The 24,674-nt window shown below is 46.8% G+C and overlaps 1 protein-coding gene across 16 annotated transcripts in view; it reads left to right on the top strand.

Moving 5' to 3' along the window:
• Positions 1 to 24,674, top strand: part of NEB (nebulin) — a 265,748-nt gene that overhangs the window by 96,232 nt on the left and 144,842 nt on the right. For all 16 annotated transcript variants that reach the window (XM_075317192.1, XM_075317196.1, XM_075317191.1 and 13 more), the window contains 13 exons: positions 1,247 to 1,354; positions 1,449 to 1,760; positions 1,843 to 2,049; positions 4,773 to 4,877; positions 5,594 to 5,701; positions 5,944 to 6,255; positions 11,284 to 11,487; positions 11,574 to 11,678; positions 20,621 to 20,728; positions 21,179 to 21,490; positions 21,719 to 21,922; positions 22,001 to 22,105; positions 22,317 to 22,424. In XM_075317192.1, coding sequence (XP_075173307.1) covers positions 1,247 to 1,354; positions 1,449 to 1,760; positions 1,843 to 2,049; positions 4,773 to 4,877; positions 5,594 to 5,701; positions 5,944 to 6,255; positions 11,284 to 11,487; positions 11,574 to 11,678; positions 20,621 to 20,728; positions 21,179 to 21,490; positions 21,719 to 21,922; positions 22,001 to 22,105; positions 22,317 to 22,424 — 2,298 coding nt within the window. The remainder of the gene's footprint in view (positions 1 to 1,246; positions 1,355 to 1,448; positions 1,761 to 1,842; positions 2,050 to 4,772; positions 4,878 to 5,593; positions 5,702 to 5,943; positions 6,256 to 11,283; positions 11,488 to 11,573; positions 11,679 to 20,620; positions 20,729 to 21,178; positions 21,491 to 21,718; positions 21,923 to 22,000; positions 22,106 to 22,316; positions 22,425 to 24,674) is intronic.

Here is a 24,674-nt window from a genome sequence, read left to right as displayed (position 1 = left end):
ATCCGATGCCAGTAACGACGTCGCAATGTGTAAAGCCTAGATGCGCCGATAAACAATCACAAAAGTGTCGTAAATCGGCGATCTGTGTAGTGTCGGACATTTTCATAATGTCGCACCAATAGGAGATACGATGTTGTTCCTCGTTCCTGCGGCAGCACACATCGCTGTGTATGAAGCCGCAGGAGCGAGGAACATCTCCTACCTGCCTCCACCGGCTATGCGGAAGGAAGGAGGTGGGCGGATGTTTACGTCCCGCTCATCTCCGCCCCTCCGCTTCTATTGGCCGCCTGCCGTGTGACGTCGCTATGACGCCGCACGGCCCGCCCCCTTAGGGAGGAGGTTGGTCGCCAGAAAGAGCGACGTCGCTGGGCAGGTGAGTGCGTGTGAAGCTGCCGTAGCGATAATGTTCGCTACGGTAGCTATCACAAGACATCGCATGTGCGTCGGGGGCGGGGACTATCACGCTCGGCATCGCAAGCATTGGCTAGCGATGTTGCAGCGTGCAAAGTACCCCTAAGTCAAGGACTCACTATTATATCGGGTTTAGGGCTACATAATTAAAGAGGTTTTCTCAAGTAAAATGGTACAATTGCAAAGTGTTCATAAAAACAACAAACTTTGCAATTTACCTCTTATTAAAAATACTTTCTGTTCTCAAGATTTTACTGCTCATTTACTGGTTACTGGCCATCTCTGCAATCTATCAGAAATGGCCAGCCTAGCACAGCTCTGGTATATTCTTTGATATAAAATTTGCAATTGCAGCTCTGAAGTTGGTCAGATCGATGGATCTGTGCCCCTGCGCTCCTCCGATGCTGCATAGGCCAAAGTGCTTCTGCTTGCTGCATCAGAGGCAAACTGTCAATCATCACAAGTGCACCGCCCCCAGCAAGCAGGAGGCAGGGGAGCAGTATGCTCCTGAAGTCAGCAACTGAGAAAGCTCCTTTTACATATGCACAAAGTAAAAAGGGTTACCCGCTCCTCATACCTTCTATAGGGGCATATGGACATAATTGGGGGGATGCTTACTGCAGGCATCCACTCAGTCTGTCCATGTATTTCATGCCTATACAAATCGGTCCAAGTAATACTACCTTTGCTCTTTTTAAACCTACGTCTTTAAATAATGGGGTGATATTTAGTAAAACGTGTAGAAATATTGGATATTGCCCACAATTTAATTATTTCTGTAAGTTTTGTTTAATATTCAAGATTATTAATATTCTTTATTACGCATAAATTATAGAAACTTTATAAATCTGGATGGGAGGAGACGATTAAGAAAGGCTACGATCTCCGGCCCGATGCCATTTCTATTAAAGCTGCAAGAGCCTCTAGAGACATTGCCAGCGACGTGAGTATGAGACTGGTTATGGGTACAAGACGTTACAAAATTAGTAATGTCGGGTTTTGTGAACAATCTGACATTTTTGGGGGTTTGTTTTTAGTTTAAATACAAGCAGGCCTACCGTAAGCAACAAGGACACCACGTGGGTTTCCGCAGCCTACAAGATGATCCTAAATCCGTGTGGGCCATGCACGTGGCCAAGATCCAAAGCGATCGCGAATACAAGAAAGACTTCGACAAATGGAGGACCAAGTTTAATATGCCGGTAGACATGTTGGGCTTCCTGTTGGCCAAAAAATGCCAGACACTGGTCAGCGACATTGACTATAAACGACTTCTACACAACTGGACTTGCCTGCCCGACCAGACCGCCTTTGTCCAAGCAAGGAAAGTCTACGAGATCCAGAGTGACGTAAGTTTCATGATGTAACATCCGCTTTCGATGAGTGGCTGGAGACGCGGATGGTGAACATCTATTAACTCTTCTTTTTCAGAATGTCTACAAAGCAGATTACAATGAATACATGAAGGGCGTAGGATGGATTCCATTTGGATCTCAAGAAGCTGAGCAGAACAAGAAGGCCATGGAGGTCATCAGCGAGAAGAAATACCGCCAGCACCCAGACACCCTGAAATTTACAAGTGTGCCTGACTCAATGGATCTTGTCTTGGCCAAGAGTAACGCACAGATCATGAATAGTGTAAGTTTATCCTGCAAGGAAGGAGTACGGATGTGATCTATATGACTTTATACACCAATGTGGGCAACACAAGTCTTAAAAAGTGTATGTATTTGTTCCTTGTCATCATGTTTTACAGTAGTCTTCAAATATAGTTTTCTTCTATTGTCCCGTCTGAACCCATCACATGAAATATTAAGGCTTGGATGAGGAACTCAAACTTGAAGGGTCCTATAGAGTTGGTGGAAAACGATTTGCAGAACCCGGTTCATCAGCTTCATCACTAATCTGCCGCCAGCCCTGAAATCTGTCTCCTACCTCCCGAAATATACAGCTCTTCTTTTGATTAGTCAGCCTGGCATAATATCATCATTGCAGCATGATGGACATGTTATGTCGCACCAGTCCGGCTAATCAAAACAGAAGCCACCAGGGGCATAACTATGATAGGGGAAGAGGTTGCAATAGCACCTGGGCCCTATTCCCTTTGACCCATATGAAAAAGACTATTATTGAACCTATACCCATGATAGTTGGAGACCCTGTTGGCAACTTTGCTTTGGGGCCCATGAGCTTCACATTACGGCACTGGAAGCCATGGGTATGATCAAGTAGGATTCGGTTCTCAGGGCTCCCACCCAGAGACCACAGACTAATAACGTGGCCGATGGATGGGATCTTGCTAATCAATTCGTACCAACTTTAGGTCCTTGTTAGGGTGTGGCTGCCATAAAGACGGCCCATAAATATGATACGGTTCCATTTTTATAGAGGGAGCTCATTCCATTTTGTTTTTATACCCATCTTAATAGACAGTGAGGTCCTGCACAGAGATATGGACTCCAATATATGAAGTTGGAAATATATTTAGGTCCCCTTGATGCCGGACGAGATGAGGCCTCTCATCCACCAAACATTTATGGCCTATCCTGTGCAAACGACTTGACTGTCCGAGATCAGAGTTGCCCTTTAAATCTAAGATTCTCTGAAATATTTACATTTCTTTTTTATTTTGAAGGTCTAAAAACTAAAGAAATTTTGTTAAAGATTTAAAACAGGGGTGGGTTAACCTGCAGCCCGCAATTACTGTTTCTGCTGCCCCCGGGCAGATTCCCAGGGACCGCAGTGCTCGGGCAGCAGCCGCATCTTGCTGGCTGCTGGCCCTTTAAAACCCCGCACGGCGGGTTCAATGCTGAATCCTATGATTCCTATACCGAAGGACTACGTGCCCACACTGGCACTGGCTAGCGTGAGGACATACTTTGTAGTCGGGGTAAGCGCTAGGTGCGCTCCAGTCCAACAGAAGAGGAGCGACTGCCCCATCAACTCCCAGGTCTCAATGTCCCCACAGATCTCTCTGTCCCCGCAGCACTCTCTGTCACCGCAGCGTTTTCTGCGACCACAGCATTCTCTGTGCCCGCAGTGTTCTCTGTGCCTGCAGCATTCTCTGTGCCCGCAGTGTTCTCTCTGCCTGCAGCATTCTCTGTGCCCGCAGGTCTCTCTGTCCCCGCAGCTCTATCTGTGACCCCAGGCTCCCTCAGTGCTCTCTGTGCCTGCAGCCTTCCCCAGGTCTGTCTGTGACCCCAGCCTCCCTTAGGTCTGTCTGTGTCCCCAGCCTCTCTCAGCGCTCTCTGTGCCTGCAGCCTCCCCCAGGGCTGTCTGTGACCGCAGCCTCCCAACGCATGTCTGTGCCGCAGCCTCCCCCAGGCCTGTCTGTATCCCCAGCTTCCCTCATCGTTCTCTGTGCCTGCAGCCTCCCCCAGGTCTGTCTTTGCCCTCAGCCTCCCCCAGGTCTGTCTGTACCCCCAGCCTCCCAGTACTCTCTGTGCCCTGAATCTCCCTCAGTGATCTTTGTGCCTCCAGTCTCCCAGTCTGTTCTCCCAGCCTCCCCCAGCGCCCTGGCTCTCCCAGCCTCCCCAGCGCTCCGTGCCTCGGCCTTTTCCAGCGCTCTCTGTGTTCCCAGCGTCCCTCAGGGCTCTCTGTGCTTCCAGTGTCCCCCAGGGCTCTCTGTGCCCCCAGCATCCCCCATGGCTGTCTGTGCCCCACTGGCATCCCCATGGTTGTCTGTGCTCCCCCCCAGCATCCCCCTGGCTGTCTGTGCTGCCAGCTATGTATATACCCCCAACTATGCCCTGCTGCTTTCCTAATGATGTATATTCCTCCCAGCCCCCGCAGCAATGTTTATGCCCCCCAGCTATGTCTGTGCTCCCCATCAATGATGTATATACCCCCAGTGATGTATGTACCACCCAGTGATGTCTATGCCCACAGCCACGTCTTTGCCCCTCAACTTTGATAGTGATGTATATTCCTCCCAGCCCTCCTAGTGATGTATTTGCCCCTCAGCATCTCCTTTGATGTCTATGCCCGCCAGCCTCCCCAGTGATCTATATTCCTCCCAAACGTCCCCTGTGATGTATGTGCCCCCATCCCCTCCTGTGATGTATATACAGCAGTCCCTGCCGAGTCAAACCTGGAAAAAGCAGTTGCGAGAACCAACAAGATCAATATCACCTAACGCCACAGCCGCACCAAAGTGTAGAAGCTGCTGCAGCCGCCACAGTGAATTAATTGTTTGGACAAATATAGCAGAGTAATTTTCAAGTTGATAATTTTTGGAGGCCCCGAATTGTGGTAGAGATTTCCAAATGGTCCCCGGCAGAACAAAGGTTCCCCACCCCTTCTTTAAAATAAAGTTTTAAAAGTTAAAAAAAAAAAGTTATTTCTTACATTTGTTTCTGTAGAAACTTTACAAACAAGCCTGGGAGAAAGACAAGACACAAATTCACGTCATGCCGGACACACCGGAGATCCTGCTAGCAAAGGCAAATGTGGTCAACATAAGCGAGGTGAGTGTCCTGTAATCCGTAGACTGATACCGGCAGACAGACGATCGCCGAAGAAAGAACGTCGGAAGTTTCACGCTTTTTCTGTTCTGGTGTTCAGCGCATAGGAAGAATATGTTTATATTAAGCTTGGATAATTTTGCATATGGTGATACCAAATATGCACATTTTGGGTAGAATTTTGTATTTTCATTATGGGAACGGGGCCATGGTTTAAACTTTATATATTTAGGATTTTTTGTATAGATTTTTTTCATCTCTTTTTGCATATTTTTACTTATATTTTAATTTATATTTTACTATATTTATATTAGTCTCCTTATAATTAGTATGTTAAAATATACACGTAGAATATATATAAAATTCTATGTCTATACAGTATTGCCCATTAAAACAAATTCTAAATAGGATCTGTTATACTTTCTTTTTGCCTTCAGCTTGCAGAAGGGGGTGCCTGTTGCATACAAAGCTGCCATTAAAATCAATTGCAAATCAGTATGCAGTAAGCCCTCTAGCACCACCTAGTGGTGACTGCAGGAATTTGTTTGTTTTTTTTTACATGGTTTTATGATGGCCTTTATATCTGGCTGACTCTTTATTACAAATAGATAGATGTGAGTGCCCGGAAAAATATAATTCATGTGTCCGTTACTTTTTTGCTCTTGTAAATATCTGTTTTCACACAAAATTAACCAATATCAATATCCTTTCTTGCATAGAAATCCTACAAAGCGGGCTACGAGGAGTTAAAGAAGCAGGGTTATGACCTGCGTGCCGATGCCATACCAATTAAGGCTGCCAAATCATCAAGAGACATTGCCAGCGACGTAAGTTTGGCTTCTTATTGGTTCACTGCTAAAATTATTAACCGACCAAATAACCTTACTTGTAAAATGTAATTATTCTATTCTCGCTCTAATGGAAATTAACTCACCATATATTGACTTTAAGCAAAAAAAAAAAAAAAATAAAAATAAACAGATAGCTGCAGTGTAAAGCATGGTGGATAGATAAAGCAATAACTTGAAAATCCAATGAGAAATAATATTTAAACTTTTTTTTTTTTCAGTACAAATACAAAATTGGTTACAGGAAGCAGCAAGGACACCACATCGGGTTCCGCAGTCTCAAAGATGACCCCAAGTCTGTATGGGCCATGCACGTAGCCAAGATCCAGAGTGATAGGGAGTACAAGAAGGAATATGAAAAATGGAGGACCAAGTTTAATACACCAGTGGATATGCTGGGAATATTGCTGGCCAAGAAATGCCAGACGCTAGTCACCGATATCGACTACAAAAACATTCTTCATAAATGGACCTGTCTACCTGACCAGAATGACGTGGTACATGCCAGGAAGACATACGACATGCAGAGCGACGTAAGTTTAAGTATCAATAAAACCAACCCTTAACTCAATTCTAGGCCTAGCCATCTGCTAGACATACACTAGCCATCCACTAGACATACACTAGCCATCCACTAGACATACACTAGCCATCCACTAGACATACACTAGCCATCCACTAGACATACACTAGCCATCCACTAGACATACACTAGCCATCCGCTAGACATACACTAGCCATCCACTAGACATACACTAGCCATCCGCTAGACATACACTAGCCATCCACTAGACATACACTAGCCATCCACTAGACATACACTAGCCATCCGCTAGACATACACTAGCCATCCGCTAGACATACACTAGCTATCCGCTAGACATACACTAGCCATCCGCTAGACATATACTAGCCATACACTAGCCATCCGCTAGACATACACTAGCCATCCGCTAGACATACACTAGCCATCCGCTAGACATACACTAGCCATCCACTAGACATACACTAGCCATACACTAGACATACACTAGCCATCCGCTAGACATACACTAGCCATCCACTAGATATACACTAGCCATCCACTAGACATACACTAGCCATCCACTAGACATACACTAGCCATCCGCTAGACATACACTAGCCATCCGCTAGACATACACTAGCTATCCGCTAGACATACACTAGCCATCCGCTAGACATACACTAGCCATACACTAGCCATCCGCTAGACATACACTAGCCATCCGCTAGACATACACTAGCCATCCGCTAGACATACACTAGCCATCCGCTAGACATACACTAGCCATCCACTAGACATACACTAGCCATACACTAGCCATCCGCTAGACATACACTAGCCATCCGCTAGACATACACTAGCCATCCGCTAGACATACACTAGCCATCCACTAGACATACACTAGCCATCCACTAGACATACACTAGCCATCCACTAGACATACACTAGCTATCCGCTAGACATACACTAGCCATCCGCTAGACATACACTAGCCATACACTAGCCATCCGCTAGACATACACTAGCCATCCGCTAGACATACACTAGCCATCCGCTAGACATACACTAGCCATCCACTAGACATACACTAGCCATACACTAGACATACACTAGCCATCCGCTAGACATACACTAGCCATCCACTAGACATACACTAGCCATCCACTAGACATACACTAGCCATCCACTAGACATACACTAGCCATCCGCTAGACATACACTAGCCATCCACTAGACATACACTAGCCATCCACTAGACATACACTAGCCATCCACTAGACATACACTAGCCATCCACTAGACATACACTAGCCATCCACTAGACATACACTAGCCATCCGCTAGACATACACTAGCCATCCACTAGACATACACTAGCCATCCGCTAGACATACACTAGCCATCCACTAGACATACACTAGCCATCCACTAGACATACACTAGCCATCCGCTAGACATACACTAGCCATCCGCTAGACATACACTAGCTATCCGCTAGACATACACTAGCCATCCGCTAGACATACACTAGCCATACACTAGCCATCCGCTAGACATACACTAGCCATCCGCTAGACATACACTAGCCATCCGCTAGACATACACTAGCCATCCACTAGACATACACTAGCCATACACTAGACATACACTAGCCATCCGCTAGACATACACTAGCCATCCACTAGACATACACTAGCCATCCACTAGACATACACTAGCCATCCACTAGACATACACTAGCCATCCGCTAGACATACACTAGCCATCCGCTAGACATACACTAGCTATCCGCTAGACATACACTAGCCATCCGCTAGACATACACTAGCCATACACTAGCCATCCGCTAGACATACACTAGCCATCCGCTAGACATACACTAGCCATCCGCTAGACATACACTAGCCATCCGCTAGACATACACTAGCCATCCGCTAGACATACACTAGCCATCCGCTAGACATACACTAGCCATCCGCTAGACATACACTAGCCATCCGCTAGACATACACTAGCCATCCGCTAGACATACACTAGCCATCCGCTAGACATACACTAGCCATCCGCTAGACATACACAAGCCATCCGCTAGACATACACTAGCCATCCGCTAGACATACACTAGCCATCCGCTAGACATACACTAGCCATCCGCTAGACATACACTAGCCATCCGCTAGACATACACTAGCCATCTGCTAGACACACACTAGCCATCCGCTAGACATACACCAGCCATCCGCTAGACATACACCAGCCATCCCCTAGACATACACTAGCCATCCCCTAGACATACACTAGCCATCCGCTAGACATACACTAGCCATCCGCTAGACATACACTAGCCATCCGCTAGACAAACACTAGCCATCCGCTAGACATACACTAGCCATCCGCAAGACATACACTAGCTATCCGCTAGACATACACTAGGCATCCGCAAGAGATACACTAGCCATCCGCTAGACATACACTAGGCATCCGCAAGACATACACTAGCCATCCACTAGACATACACTAGCCATCCACTAGACATACACTAGCCATCCACTAGACATACACTAGCTATCCGCTAGACATACACTAGCCATCCGCTAGACAAACACTAGCCATCCGCTAGACATACACTAGCCATCCGCAAGACATACACTAGCTATCCGCTAGACATACACTAGGCATCCGCAAGACATACACTAGCCATCCACTAGACATACACTAGCCATCCACTAGACATACACTAGCCATCCACTAGACATACACTAGCTATCCGCTAGACATACACTAGCCATCCGCTAGACAAACACTAGCCATCCGCTAGACATACACTAGCCATCCGCAAGACATACACTAGCTATCCGCTAGACATACACTAGGCATCCGCAAGACATACACTAGCCATCCGCTAGACATACACTAGGCATCCGCAAGACATACACTAGCTATCCGCTGGCCAAACACATTAGATATCCGCCATGCAAGCACTCATTTTGACCCGATAGCTATCTCTCCCGACTCCTCCATACACATTGCCATTCAGCCTGACTGAGTGTTCCCATGTTTTTAATGGGCGACCGCTTAGTCCCCTTAAAGTGATAGAGAATCTAAACTGCCCAAACTGCCCAATCTTTCCCTCCTCCGACATCATGTGCCCCCATACACATCAGTCTCACCGAAAACTTCAAGTTTGACCAACTCTTTTATCTATTGTGTATATGTCAGCAAAAAGATTTGTAGCATATTGGTGCAGTGGTCACGTCGATGGCCTGTAGCCAATGGTGTAAGAAGAGTCCTTTGGGCCTCCGCGCAAAATTTGGACCAGGGACTCTACCAGCATGTTGGTCAGACGAACGGCCCTCTGTAATAACGTCCTTCATCATGTAATAATGTCCCCTTCCTTTATTAATGTTCCTCATCCTCGGCCATTGCTGTAATATTGTCCCCCATCCTGGGCCCATTCCTGTAGTAATGTCCCCCATCCTGGTATAATGTCCCACATTCTATAATAATGTCTTCCATACTGGCCTCTTCATGTAATAATGTCCTCCATCCTGGCCCCTTTCATGTAATAATGTCCTCCATCCACGCCTCTTTCAGTAATAATGTTTGACATCCTGGGCCCATTCCTGTTGTAATGTCCTCCTCCTGAGTCCCATCCTGGTATATTGTCTCCCCCATCCTATAGCAATTACACCCAACCTTGGTGTCTTCCTGTTAAAGTGTCCACCATCCTGGCGTCTTCCTTTTATATCCCCTATCCTGGCCCCTTTTGTGTAATAATGTCATCCTGACCTCTTCCTTTAATAATGTCCAGCAATGCTGGTACCATTACTGTAGTAATGTCCCTATCCTGGTATAATGTCCCACATTCTATAATAATGTCCTCCATACTGGCGTCTTTTTGTAATAATGTCCTCCATCCTGGCCCCTTTCATGTAATAATGTCCTCCATCCTCGCCTCTTTCAGTAATAATGTTCCACATCCTGGGCCCATTCCTGTCATAATGTCCTTCTCCTGAGACCCATCCTGGTATAATGTCTCCCCCATCCTATAACAATATCCCCCAACCTCGGTCTCTTCCTGTAAAAGTGTCCACCATCCTGGCCCTTTCCTCTTATATCCCCATCCTGGCCCCTTTTGTGTAATAATGTCTTCCATCCTGGCCTCTTCCTTTAATAATGTCCCCCATGCTGGGACCATTACTGTAGTAATGTCCTCATCCTGGGTCCCATCCTGATATAATGTCCCCTCATACTAGAACATTGTCCCCCATCCTGGCCCCTTACTTTTATGATATCCCCATCCTGGGCCTCATCCTGTAATGATGTCTCTCTGTCTGGGCCCCTTCCTGTAATAATGTCCTCCATTCTAGCCCCTTCCTGTAATAATGTCACCTGTTCTGGGTCCTTGTTTTAATAATGTCTAGTGATTTGTCACTCCTGCCCATAGCTGCCGAACCAGAGCCCTGTGTACTTCCTCCTACCTGCCAAAATCTTCGGCACCTCTTCTGGTTAGTAGGCCTGGCATGCGTTGGGGCAACTAATCAGGATAGATGCCGGGGATGCCATCAGGTTAGGAGGTGGTGAAGGGCTCTGGTCCAGGTGGTCATGGACTCCTGACATGGCCAATGGAACATGGTCTCGAATATCTTTTTGCTCAACTATACCCGACACATCTAGACAACAATTGTGATATCCTTCTCTAAAGTTGACCCTATCCAAAGAACTGATATTATAATTGCAGCAAAATTGGTCAAATCGGCCAACAAATGTCCATATATTTTCTCAGTGGTTTTGGCTACGGTCAACCTGCCACCAGAACCAGGTTTTGTTGCATGGGCTTCCTGTTAAATTCACTTTTTACAAATTTGCAGCAGAAAAATACACCACATATCAATTCCTATTGGTCAAGGAGGATTTGTTGAGGGGTTTTTTAGCTTTAGCACCAAAAATCGATGCCAAATCCTATTACAATGTAGAAATTACCGTCTACTTCATACCGTATACATAACTTCTCCACCTCTTCTACATCTTATAGGTTCAGTATAAGTCGGACCTGCAGTGGCTGAAAGGAATCGGCTGGTCTCCTTCTGGATCTTTGGATGACGAGAAAAATAAACGGGCTTCAGTCATTATAAGCGAGAAGAAGTACCGCCAGCATCCGGACAAATTCCGCTTCACCAGCACCACCGACTCCATGGAACTGGTGCTGGCAAAGGCCAATGCCGACATTATGAATAAGGTAATGTGTTTCCCGCATTTCACCCAGACATAATCTAGACTCAATTCCAGACCTCGATGATTCTGACGTTATTTTCTTTATTGCAGCGCTTGTACACAGATGCCTGGAACAAGGATAAGACACAAATCCACATCATGCCCGATACCCCGGAGGTCGTTCTTGCCAAACAGAACAAGATTAATTACAGCGAAGTAAGTGACGGCAATATGAGCGCAGAAAATAAAAATCATATAAATTTCAGCAAATTTTCAGTTTATTTAATTAATTAATTAATTAATTTTATTTTACCCTTCCCCATACAGTCTAAGGGGTACTTTGCACGTTGCGACATCACTACTGCGATATTATCGGGGTCAAATCGAAAGTGACGCACATCCAGCGCCGGTAACGACGTCGCAACGTGTAAAGCCTTGATGCGCCGATAAACGATCGCAAAAGCGTCATAAATCGGGGATCTGTGTAGCATCGGACATTTTCATAATGTCGCACCAATAGGAGATACGATGTTGTTCCTCGTTCCTGCGGCACCATACATCGCTGTGTGTGAAGCCGCAGGAGCGAGGAACATCTCCTTACCTGCCTCCACCGGCTATGCAGAAGGAAGGAGGTGGGCGGGATGTTTACGTCCCGCTCATCTCCGCCCCTCCGCTTCTATTGGCCGCCTGCCGTGTGACGTCGCTGTGACGCCGCACGACCCGCCCCCTTAGGAAAGAGGCGGGTTGCCGGCCAGAGCGACGTCGCAGGGCAGGTAAGTGCATGTGAAGCTGTCACAAGATATCGCATGTGCGACGGGGGTGGGTGCTATCGCGCTCGGCATCGCTAGCCGATGCTAGTGATGTTGCAGCGTGTAAAGTACCCCTAAGTGTCGAAATGCTGATGTCCACATTTTTCACCAGGCGGCCTGTTTTTGATGGACACTTTATTCATTCAGATTAATGGGGTTGTCTTACAATCATAGAAGGTTACAATTGCAAAGAGCTTGTAAAACAAGATACTTTGCAATTTAGCTCTTAAAAATACACAAACAGAGGGATTTTTCATTTTCTTCGGCGCTCCATTGGGAGACCCAGACGATTGGGTGTATAGCTACTGCCTCCGGAGGCCACACAAAGCATTACACTAAAAAGTGTAAGGCCCCTCCCCTTCTGGCTATACACCCCCAGTGGGATCACTGGCTCACCAGTTTTCTGCTTTGTGCGAAGGAGGTCAGACATCCACGCATAGCTCCACTGTTTAGTCAGCAGTAGCTGCTGACTATGTCGGATGGAAGAAAAGAGGGCCCATATAGGGCCCCCAGCATGCTCCCTTCTCACCCCGCTTGTGGTTTGTAAGGTTGAGGTACCTATTGCTGGTACGGCGGCTGGAGCCCACATGCTGTTTTCCTTCCACATCCCCCTGAGGGGCTCTGAGGAAGTGGGATCTTACCGGCCCCAAAGCCCTGAGGCCGGGCTCCATCCACAGACCCATTGAACCTGCTGGATACGGAGCTGGGTACCGTTCAGGGACATGGCCCTGCACCATTCAGGTACTCTGTGTCCCCGTACTCACAGGCACAGCACACTCCAGACTTGCTGGGTGTGCTAGTGCGCCGGGGACAGTAAAGGGTTACAGTCACTGCAGCCTAGCTGAGTGACTTTATGTATGGGGAACTACCGCGCCGGACGCTCCGGGAGCGGCGGCGCGGCTGGGACTTGTAGTGCGCCGGGGACTTAGCGCCGACCGCGCTTTTACGGCGGCGCCGCTTATAAATCCAGTCCCCGGCTTTTGCGGCCTAGCTCCGCTTCGTTCCCGCCCCCACCCTGTCAATCAGGGTAGGGGAGAGACGCTGTACAATCAGCAGCGCCGAGGGCTGGAGCCTTATTTACATGCTCCAGCCCTCTCACTGGACACTGTGGGACGCCGGTTTCCCGCTCTGACTTGGGGGCACGCCCACGGCCCGCCCCTACTCACACGAGCTGGAGAAGGACGCCGGCAGCCATTCCTGCAGTCCGAGCTGAGAGATCGGACTCTGGGCAACCAGGCACAGGACTAGGGCGACCACACACCCGCTTATAGGCGGGCGGTAAGCGGCACCTGAAGTGCTGACCCCATTAAATACCGCAGTTGTCCATTTGTATTTTTATGCATACACTGCATAGGTCGCTATTTTTGGCTATATGCCCTCTTAGATGGCGACACATCAGCAGCAGGAAAGCAGGGGTGCTAAGGCACAGGCTTTCTATGCTGCTTGTATTGCATGTACTGAAGCGTTCATGTGTAGTTATGCTTGTATGCTATACACTGCACTGTACGGTCGCTAGTCTGGGCTATTTTCGCCTAGAATGACTAGCCTACAGCAGCAGAAAAGCAGGGGTGCTGAGGCACAGGTTTTTTCTATGCTGCTTGTATTGCAGGGGTTGCAGTGTTCATTTGTACTTATGCTTGTATGCTATACATTGCACTGTATGGTCGATATTCTGGGCTATATTCCCCTAGATGGCTAGTCTACAGCAGCAGAAAAGCAGGGGTGCCAAGGCACAGGCTTTCTATGCTGCTTGTATTGCATGTGCTGCAGTGTTCATTGTACTTTATGCTTGTATGCTATACATTGCATTGTACGGTCGCCATTCTTGGCTCTATGTCCTAGATGGCTAGCGGCAGCAGCATATAAGCAACACAGGCTTTCGATGCTGTTTTTACTGCATGTGATACTGTTCCACGGCACTGAACCCCATTGTGTGCAATGCTCCCCTGGAGCACTTGGTCAGCCGGGGTCTCTACTAGACGTGGCCAAAGGAACCACCTGTCAACCCTGTCCAAGGACAGGGATGGAGTTGCAATGGGATAGAGACTTGCAGTCCGGACAGGCCATGGGCAATCTGGATCAGTGCTCCCTGGCCACCCTCATTGGGAATAAAATCGGTGCTCCGGGGGGGGTCCCAGGAGGCTCTCTGTATGATGAGGCAGACGTAGCTCATCAGGACTTTGATCCTGACAACGCTCTCAATCCGGATACACCGGATGGTGACGCCATAAGGAATGATCCTATAGCGTCCATCAATGGAATGTTGGATCTTTCTCCCTCAGCTCCCCCAGCGGAGGAGTCAGCTTCACAGCAGGAGAAGTCCCATTTCAGTAGCTCAAACGTATATTGAGTATTTTTCTGGCCACGCTGACTTCAGAGAAGCAGTCCAGGAACACCACGCTTACCAGATAAGCGTTTTCTCCAAACGTATTAAGGATACACGTTATCCGTTTCCCACTGACGTGGTCAAGCGCGGGACCCAGGGTCCAAAGGTGGATTCTCCAATCTCCAGGCTTGCGGCTAGAGCTATAGTTGCAGTGGAGATGGGACTTCACTTAAAGATGCCAGACAGATGGACTCTGGTTGAAATCTGTCTATGAGGCTATCGGCGTGTCGGTTGCTCCGGCATTTACAGCCGTATGGGCACCCTAAGCTTTTCAGCGGTTCTTGCACAGCTGGTCTTGAGCATATGTACATTTGTGCCGCAGGGGCGTCCGTAACCTCGCAATGTCTGCATTGCGACTTACCCTATTAATGCTGTCCTGGAAGGACAGTCGAGGTTTCGGTCCTTCCCAAGCTCGGGCAAGTCCCAATTGTCCTCGTCCAAAAGAGCTGAAAAGCCTCAGAGGGGCTCAGTTTCCGGGGGCTCAATCACGCCCAAGGAAGGCAGCCGGAGGAACCGCTACCAAGGCGGTCTCCTCATGACTCTCAGCTCTCTCATCTCTCCGCATCCGCGGTTGATGGCAGACTCGCTCGCCTTTGGCGACATTTAGCTGCCACAGGTCACAGACCGGTGGGTGAGGGACATTGTGCCCACGTGCACAGGACAGAGTTCTGTTCTCGTCCTCCGACTCGATTCTTCAGAACGTCCCCACCTCCCCACCGAGCCGATGCTATTCTGCAGGCAGAAGGAGTGGTAATCCCTGTTCCTCTTCAGGAACAAGACACGGTTTTCCTCCAATCTGGTTGTGGTGCCAAAAAAGGATGGCTCTTTCCGTTCCGTTCTGGACCTAAAACTGCTCAACAAGCACGTGGAAGCCAGGCGGTTCCGGATGAAACCCTCCGCTCCGTCATTGCCTCAATGTCTCAAGGATATTTCCTAGCATCAATAGACATCAAAGATGCTTATCTCCACGTGCCGATTGCTACAGAGCACCAATGTTTTCTACGTTTCGTGATGGGAGACGACCATCTTCAGTTCGTAGCTCTGCCATTCGGTCTGGCGACAGCCCCACGGGTGTTCACCAAGGTCATGGCGGCAGTGGTAGCAGTCTTGCACTCACAGGGACACTCTGTGATCCCTTACTTGGACGATCTACTTGTCAAGGCACCCTCTCAAGAGGCATGCCAACTCAGCCTGAATGTTGCGCTGGAGACTCTCCAGACGTTCGGGTGGATCATCGACTTCTCAAAGTCAAACCGGTCACCGACCCAATCACTAACGTATCTTGGCATGGAGTTTCATACCCTCTCAGCGCTAGTGAAGCTTCCGCTGGACAAGCAGCGGTCACTACAGACTGGGGTGCAGACTCTCCGTCAAGGTCAGTCGCACTCCTTAAGACGCCTCATGCACTTCCTCGGGAAGTTGGTGGCGGCAATGGAGGCGGTTCCGTTTGCGCAGTTTCATCTGCGTCCTCTTATTGGGACATTCTCCGCCAATGGGACGGGAAGTCAACATCCCTGAACAGGAAAGTATCCTTTTCACAAAAGGACTCTCTGCAATGGTGGCTTCTTCCCACCTCATTATCACAGGGAAGATCCTTTCTACCACCGTCTTGGGCGGTAGTCACGACAGACGCGAGTCTGTCAGGGTGGGGAGCAGTTTTTTCTCCACCACAGGGCTCGGGGTACGTGGACTCAGCAGGAGTCCACCCTTCAGATCCATGTTCTGGAAATCAGAGCAGTGTATCTTGCCCTACTAGCCTTCCAGCAGTGGCTGGAAGGAAAGCAGCTCCGAATTCAGTCGGAGAACTCCACAGCGGTGGCATACATCAATCACCAAGGAGGGACACGCAGTCGGCAAGCCTTCCAGGAAGTCCGGCGGATTCTGATGTGGGTGGAAGCCACGGCCTCCACCGTATCCGCAGTTCACATCCCCGGCGTAGAAAACTGGGAAGCAGACTTCCTCAGCCGCCAGGGCATGGACGCAGGGGAATGGTCCCTTCACCCGGACGTGTTTCAGGAAATCTGTAGCCGCTGGGGAAGGCCGGACGTCGACCTAATGGCGTCCAGGCACAACAACAAGGTCCCAACCTTCATAGCACGGTCTCGCGATCACAGAGCTCTGGCGGCAGACGCCTTAGTGCAAGATTGGTCGCAGTTCCGGCTCCCTTATGTGTTTCCACCTCTGGCACTCTTGCCCGGAGTGCTACGCAAGATCAGATCCGACTGCAGCCGCGTCATACTCGTCGCCCCAGACTGGCCAAGGAGGGCGTGGTTTCCGGATCTGTGACATCTCACGGTCGGCCAACCGTCGGCACTACCAGACCGACCAGACTTACTGTCCCAAGGGCCGTTTTTCCATCGGAATTCTGCGGCCCTGAACCTGACTGTGTGGCCATTGAGTCCTGGATCCTAGGGTCTTCAGGATTATCCCAAGGGGTCGTTGCCACCATGAGACAGGCTAGGAAGCCCACGTCCGCTAAGATCTACCACAGAACGTGGAGGATATTCTTATCCTGGTGCTCTGCTCAGGGAGTGTCTCCCTGGCCTTTTGCATTGCCTACCTTTCTTTCTTTCCTGCAATCTGGGTTAGAAAAAGGTTTGTCGCTCGGCTCCCTTAAAGGGCAAGTCTCGGCGCTATCCGTCTTTTTTCAAGAGCGTCTAGCACGACTTCCTAGGGTGCGCACGTTCCTGCAGGGGGTTTGTCATATTGTACCCCCGTACAAGCGGCCGTTAGATCCATGGGATCTGAACAGGGTACTAGTTGCCCTCCAGAAGCCGCCCTTCGAGTCTCTGAGGGAGATTTCACTTTCTAGACTATCACAGAAAGTGGCTTTTCTGGTAGCGATCACATCTCTTCGGAGAGTGTCTGAGCTAGCAGCGCTGTCATCCAAGGCTCCTTTCCTGGTCTTCCACCAGGACAAGGTAGTGCTGCGCCCCATTCAGGAGTTTCTCCCGAAGGTGGTCTCCTCTTTTCATCTTAATCAGGATATCTCTTTGCCTTCTTTTTGTCCTCATGCAGTTCATCGGTATGAGAAGAATTTACATTTGTTAGATCTGGTGAGAGCACTCAGAATCTACATTTCCCGCACGGCGCCCCTGCGCCGCTCCGATGCACTCTTTGTCCTTGTCGCTGGTAAGCGCAAAGGGTCGCAGGCTTCCAAAGCCACCCTGGCTCGATGGATCAAAGAACCAATTCTTGAAGCCTACCGTTCTGCTGGGCTTCCGGTTCCATCAGGGCTGAAGGCCCATTCTACCAGAGCCGTGGGTGCGTCCTGGGCATTGCGACACCAGGCTACGGCTCAACAGGTGTGCCAGGCAGCTACCTGGTCGAGTCTGCACACTTTCACCAAACATTATCAGGTGCATACCTATGCTTCGGCGGACGCCAGCCTAGGTAGAAGAGTCCTGCAGGCGGCAGTTGCCTCCCCGTAGGGGAGGGCTGTCTTCGCAGCTCTAACATAAGGTATTTCTTTACCCACCCAGGGACAGCTTTTGGACGTCCCAATCGTCTGGGTCTCCCAATGGAGCGCCGAAGAAGAAGGGAATTTTGTTACTTACCGTAAATTCCTTTTCTTCTAGCTCCTATTGGGAGACCCAGCACCCGCCCTGTTGTCCTTCGGGATTTTTGGGTTTTTCGGGTACACATGTTGTTCATGTTGAACGGTTTTTCAGTTCTCCGATGTTACTCGGAGTGAATTTGTTTAACCAAGTTATTGGCTTTCCTCCTTCTTGCTTTTGCACTAAAACTGGTGAGCCAGTGATCCCACTGGGGGTGTATAGCCAGAAGGGGAGGGGCCTTACACTTTTTAGTGTAATGCTTTGTGTGGCCTCCGGAGGCAGTAGCTATACACCCAATCGTCTGGGTCTCCCAATAGGAGCTAGAAGAAAAGGAATTTACGGTAAGTAACAAAATTCCCTTCTTTTTCAAGAACAAAAGGATTTTTCATTTTAGTAGTTACTGCTTGCAGTCTAGGTTACCAGCCACCGCTGAAGTCTATCAGAGGTGGCTGGTTGCCTTTGCAAAGGATCGCAGCACTTGTAGGCTCTTTGCTATAGAGCTGGCGAGCGCTGATCTGAAGCCGGCCGGATCCAGTGTCCTTCTACTTGAAGCGTTATTGTGCATACAGTTCAGGCAAATGGTGTGATAATCTTACTCGTCTGAACTATCAATCATTCAGAAGCGCAAGCAGTAACCTCGTAGACAGGGGAGCGGTGTGCTCCTGATGAGCCATAATTAGAATAGCCAGAAAATAAGCCCTAGAAGGACTTCTTGGGCTTTTGGAGTATGCCTAAAATATAAGCCCTACTCCAAAAATAAGCCCTAGTTGCAATTCCATAAGAAAGTGTCCAAGCAACTAAAAAAGTGAAAGAATATAGTAGGACTCTTCATCAAAGAAAGCAGACATCCCAAAAATAAATTAGACACCCCCAAAAGAAAGCAGACACTGTCAAAAGAAAACAGACCTCCCTCCAAACAAATAAAACCCCAAAAACAAAAAATCTGACTCACCAGACCCCAAACATTTACAATTGGCAAGTGTCGATGGTGGATGGGCTCTCACACAAAGATCTGCATTGCTGTCAGGTCCCTGCCATTCCAGCTATATTGCACTGCAGCTCTCACAAACACATCGGGTACCAGTATCACTTTGCACGAGTGATACTGCTTCCAGTCACCAGGGGGAGTCACTGCTGTAGAACGCAGGGGGACCTGACAATGACGCAGATTTGTATGTGAGAGCCCATTCACCTGCCTACTCTAAATGTTTTGAGTCTGGTAAGTGCAATTCTTTTAGGAGGGGTGTCTGCTTTCTTTTGGGGGTAAACTTAGCAGTACATAGAGTATAATATATTTAAGCAGGTAATTTACGCCTTTGTAAATATGGTCTGTACCCTACACTATAGAACTGGACCATGAGAATAGCGGATCAGATAAGAAAATGAGCATCTGAGCCAGTAATAGGAGTAACACAGAATGTTGATGTTCCAGAATGTGAGCACATGACTATATTTAAATAAATTAAGATTTTTTTTTTGTTGAAGAAAAAAATGTGGATTCCTGTTCATGGGAAAATATAAGACATCCCCTGAAAATAAGCCCTAGAGCAAATAATAATATTGCACCCTGTCTTATTTTTTAGGGGAAATACGGTAGTAACTGTCTACAGCTGTATACAGACTTCCCCTCTAGTGGTGAAAGTGATCACAATTAATTTCAACATATTAACCATTTAGTGGTCATGCTAGATATGGGAAAGTACCAGTTGAAAGGTTAGGGAAACCCTGTGTCTAGGGAAGATGGTGACGCCTGAACAAGCCTACCGCTGAGCCCTGAGTTCCCTCACCATCCTAGATAGGTTCCGCACCTATGCGCCGAGCCAGATACCTGACCCTAGGCTGACTCTAATCTGAACCCTAGGTAGAGAGCGGATTGGATGAGCCTTTTGTCAACCCCACTAGGCACTAAAGGATACACAGGGATAACAAACAAGGGAAAACCACAAACAACTTATCTCCAGTTGACCCAGTGAGCAGGACTGCAACAACCACCAAGATTCTCCTGATGTGTGCGAGCTGACTGCTTGCACTGAAGACTTAATAAAGATATATCAAATATCACCAGCATCAAGTAATAGGAAGTGAAGGTATATAAAGAAACAAGGGAAGTGCTGATGAAAAGCAGCTGACAGGCTGAGGAACTCCACAGGGTCCTAAAGGGAAAGGGATGAAAACCAAGCAGGAATAATAAAAGGTCAGGGAGCAGTTCGTGTAGCCAAATGCTGTGACCTTGTATAGCCGGACCCCACAGGACTGTCTGTCACCTGTGACATTAATGCTCCTTTCTTAAGCTTAAACAAATTGCAAAACTTATATCACTAAACTTATAATAAACCTAACAATTCTTCACCTCTGCTTAAAATATTCAGCCATGGCATATTTTTTTTTTTATTATTATTTTTGCAGAAATTGTACAGACAAGCACTGGAAGAATCCAAAGCAAAGGGATATGACCTCCGTTCAGACGCCATCCAGATAAAGGCAGCTAGAGCCTCCAGAGACATCGCCAGTGACGTAAGTTTTTAATATATTTTTATGGTACAATCTAAGTGAATTTTGTAAATTTATTTCCGATTATATTTACTAATAAAAAAAGACTATAATAATTAAATAATAATAAGAATAATTAAATTAAAAAATGTAAATTATATTATCCTAATTAATAATATATATATATATATATATATATATATATATATATATATATATGTGTGTGTAAAGCGCTGTGGAATTAATAGCGCTATATAAGTGAATAAATATCTAATATATATATATATATATATACATATATATATATATATATACATATATATATATATATATCTATAGAATTGTAAATGATAAAAAAAATCTAAAACGTATACTGTAATTTATAAAAAATAAATAAAAAAAAATATTATGCTAAGTGGATAATGAAACTAAAAATGTAACCTTGAAAAATTAATCTTTTTTTTTATTTTTTAGTTTAAGTACAAAACTGCCTATAGGAAACAACAAGGACACCACGTGGGTTTCCGCAGTTTACAGGATGATCCCAAATCCGTATGGGCCATGCACGTGGCCAAGATCCAGAGCGACCGAGTGTACAAGAAAGATTTCGATAAGTGGAAGACCAAATTTAACATGCCGGTGGACATGCTGGGCTTCGTGTTGGCCAAGAACTGCCAGAAATTGGTCAGCGACATTGACTACAAGAGGCCCCTGCACCAGTGGACGTGCCTGCCAGACCAGAATGACGTGGTCCATGCCAGGAAGGTCTACGATATACAGAGTGATGTGAGTATGCAACTGGCGCCAAAGTGGTATTATTACTGAATCATGGAAAATAGTTGGTTATTAAGGCGGCAGAATTTTACATTTACATTACACAAAGGTACATTTTAGTTGGGCATAATAGCGGTATACTTATGTTCACTATGTGGCGGTATTTTTTATTATGGGTAATAAATATCACTGCACATTTAGAATTTCAGATTATGCCTCATATTTTCTCTTTCCCTAAAGAATTTATACAAGGCTGATCTGCAGTGGCTGAGGGGAGTAGGCTGGGTCCCTATCGGTTCTCTGGAGGTCGAAAAGTCAAAGAAAGCCGGAGAGATTTTGAGTGAAAACAAATACAGGCAGCACCCAGGAACCCTTAAATTCACCAGCGTCACCGACTCTCTGGAGCTCACATTGGCCAAAGCTAATGCTGATATAATGAACAAGGTAAATTCACGTATAGATCATAAGTGATGAACTTTATAGTTGTATACGGTCTAGAAAAATTAACATTTTCTTTTTTAGCGACTCTACACCGGAGCCTGGGACAAGGACAAAACTACCATTCACATCATGCCAGACACACCGGAAATCGAGCTGGGCAGACAGAACAAAATTAACTATAGTGTCGTAAGTAACTATATATTAGTGGCACATAGATATGATGGCGGTAACAGGGCAGCGCTCCAGTACCGGACTCACAATCATGAACGGAGCTGGTAGATTCTCCCGTCTTTTCGCGGGTTTCCTCCCATAGTCAACAGATACATAAAATAAAGTCTACTGCTAATGGTTAGTCCTTTTGATCTATACTGAACTAAATTGTCTCTTTCCTATGTAGAGTCAGTATAAGAAGGCTGTGGAAGACTCAAAGAAGAAGGGCTACGACTTAAGGGTTGACGCCATCTCCATCAAGGCTGCAAAAGCATCAAGAGATATTGCCAGTGATGTTAGTAGGCGGACGCATGAAGAATGCCATCAGAACAAACTTTGACACTTGATAAAAAAAAACGCTTTCTTGTGGTCACGTAAGGACCACTGGAGCTGAAGGGGTTTTTCTAAGACTTTAATATTGATAACCAATATCATTCGGAGTGCCACCAACCATCTGACTGAAGGGGTCGTGGCACATTGGAAATAGCACAACTCCATATAATTATACCACCAATATCACAACCCACTCATAGGGGCTCAAAGCATATGATTTGATAATATCAACACCGAAAAGAAATTATGCAAGCCAAAAAATATTTTAAATTCTACCAATATTCTTTGGGGAAATCCGGCAATACCCTGATACAATAAATAAATGGAACCCAGTATCACACAGCAACAATCTGTATATATAAGGAATTAAATGCCCACAAGTGAATACTAAATGTAACAGCGGTATTAGAGAATATCACTCCTGGATGAAGCACTGAGGTTGCGAAATGCGCGTCGAGTGTATGGGGAAAACCGCTCCTCAGGACTGTGTTTCGACCCGGCTCATTGGTAATTCACTTCCTTTGTGATTCTTTATTTTTGTGATTGATACTTCTCTTATACCGCTGTTACATTTAGTACTCACTTGTGAGCATTTAATTCCTTATACAGAGTGGTCCAAAAGTAGGTGGACAGTATGTTTAATAGGGTTATCAAACATGGTGTAAAGTGAAACTGACTCAGTTGCCCTTAGCAACCAATCAGATTCCACCTTTCATTTTCCAAAGAGTCTGTGAAGAATGAAAAGTGGAATCTGATTGGTTGCTAAGGGCAACTGAGTCAGTTTCACTTTACACCATGTTTGATAACCCCATTACACATACTGTCCACCTACTTTTGGACCACCCTGTATATACAGTTTGTTGTAGTTTTGGGTCACACACCTGTGTGATACTGGGTTCCATTTATTTATTGTATCAGGGTATTGCCGGATTTCCCCAATGTATACCATCCGTCTCTTGAATTGTTCCATTTTTAATATATTTTTATATTTTCAGTAAAGGATATCGGTATAATTTAAAATATTTTTTGGCTTGCATAATTTCTTTCTGGTGCTGATATGGTCAGCTCCATATAATTACCTAAAATGCGTGAGAGCTGCAGTACCGGTCACAGCCACCACACACGGACGGAGCTGTGCCATTTTCAGAGCGCTCCGGTGCCTTCAATCAGCTGATCAGTGATCGCCTTCAATCTTAGGTCATCATAATAAAACTCTCAGAAAACACTCTTTAAAGGGAACCTGTCAGGTGCAATATGCCCCCAGAACCACGAGCAGTTCTGGGTGCATATTGCTAATTCCTGCCTAACTGTCCCTGTATTTAGTAACATAGATAAAGAGATCATTAGAAAAAGTATTTTTAAAGATCCTTTATGATATGCTAATGAGGCAAGAGACTAGTCACAAGGTTGTTAGTTCCTGCGCTCATTCTGCCTTTTAGCATGTTAACACGTAAACAGGGGTGTACTAACATGCTATTCAAGCGTTACCAGCGGTGACACTCATACCTGTGTCCACTGTCACCGCTCTTCTGAATGCCCCGCACTTCCAGTCATGCACAGTATGAAGTCGGGTGTACGCGTCCTGGCTTCAGAGAGGTGACCGAAAGTGCTGGGACATTCAGATCAGCAGTCACAGCGAACACAGGTACGAGCGTCACCGCTGGTAACGCTTGAATAGCATGTTAGTACGCCCCTGTGAGTGTGCTAACATACCAAGATAGCGCAATGGGCGCAGGAACTAACACCTTTGTGACTAGTCCCTGGCCTCACTAACATATCATTAAAGATTTTTAGAAATACTTTTTCAAAAGCTCTCTTTATCTATGCTAGTGTATACAGGGACAGTTAGGCAGGGATTAACAATATGCACCCAGAACTGCTCGTGGTGCTGGGTGCTTATTGGACCTGACAGGTTCCCTTTAAGGGGTACTTTACAAGTTGCGACATCGCTACTGAAATATCGTCGGGGTCATGGTTGTTGTGACGCACTTCCGGCGCCAGTAGTGATATTGCAATGTGTAAATCCTAGGAGCGACGATGAACGAGCGTGAAACAGTCAAAAATCGCTGATCTGTGACACGTCGTTCATTTCCATAATGTCGCTCCTGTTGCTGATTCGATGTTGTTTGTTGCTCCTGCGGCGTCATACATCGCTGTGTGTGAAGCCACAGGACCGACAAACATCTCCTTACCTGTGTCCCGCCGCCAATGC

The sequence above is a fragment of the Anomaloglossus baeobatrachus genome, chromosome 7 (genome assembly GCF_048569485.1).
Source record: "Anomaloglossus baeobatrachus isolate aAnoBae1 chromosome 7, aAnoBae1.hap1, whole genome shotgun sequence".
NCBI classification, from domain to species: Eukaryota; Metazoa; Chordata; class Amphibia; order Anura; family Aromobatidae; genus Anomaloglossus; species Anomaloglossus baeobatrachus.
Note: the sequence above shows the minus strand (reverse complement) of the source record. Positions and strands in the feature narration are given on the sequence as shown.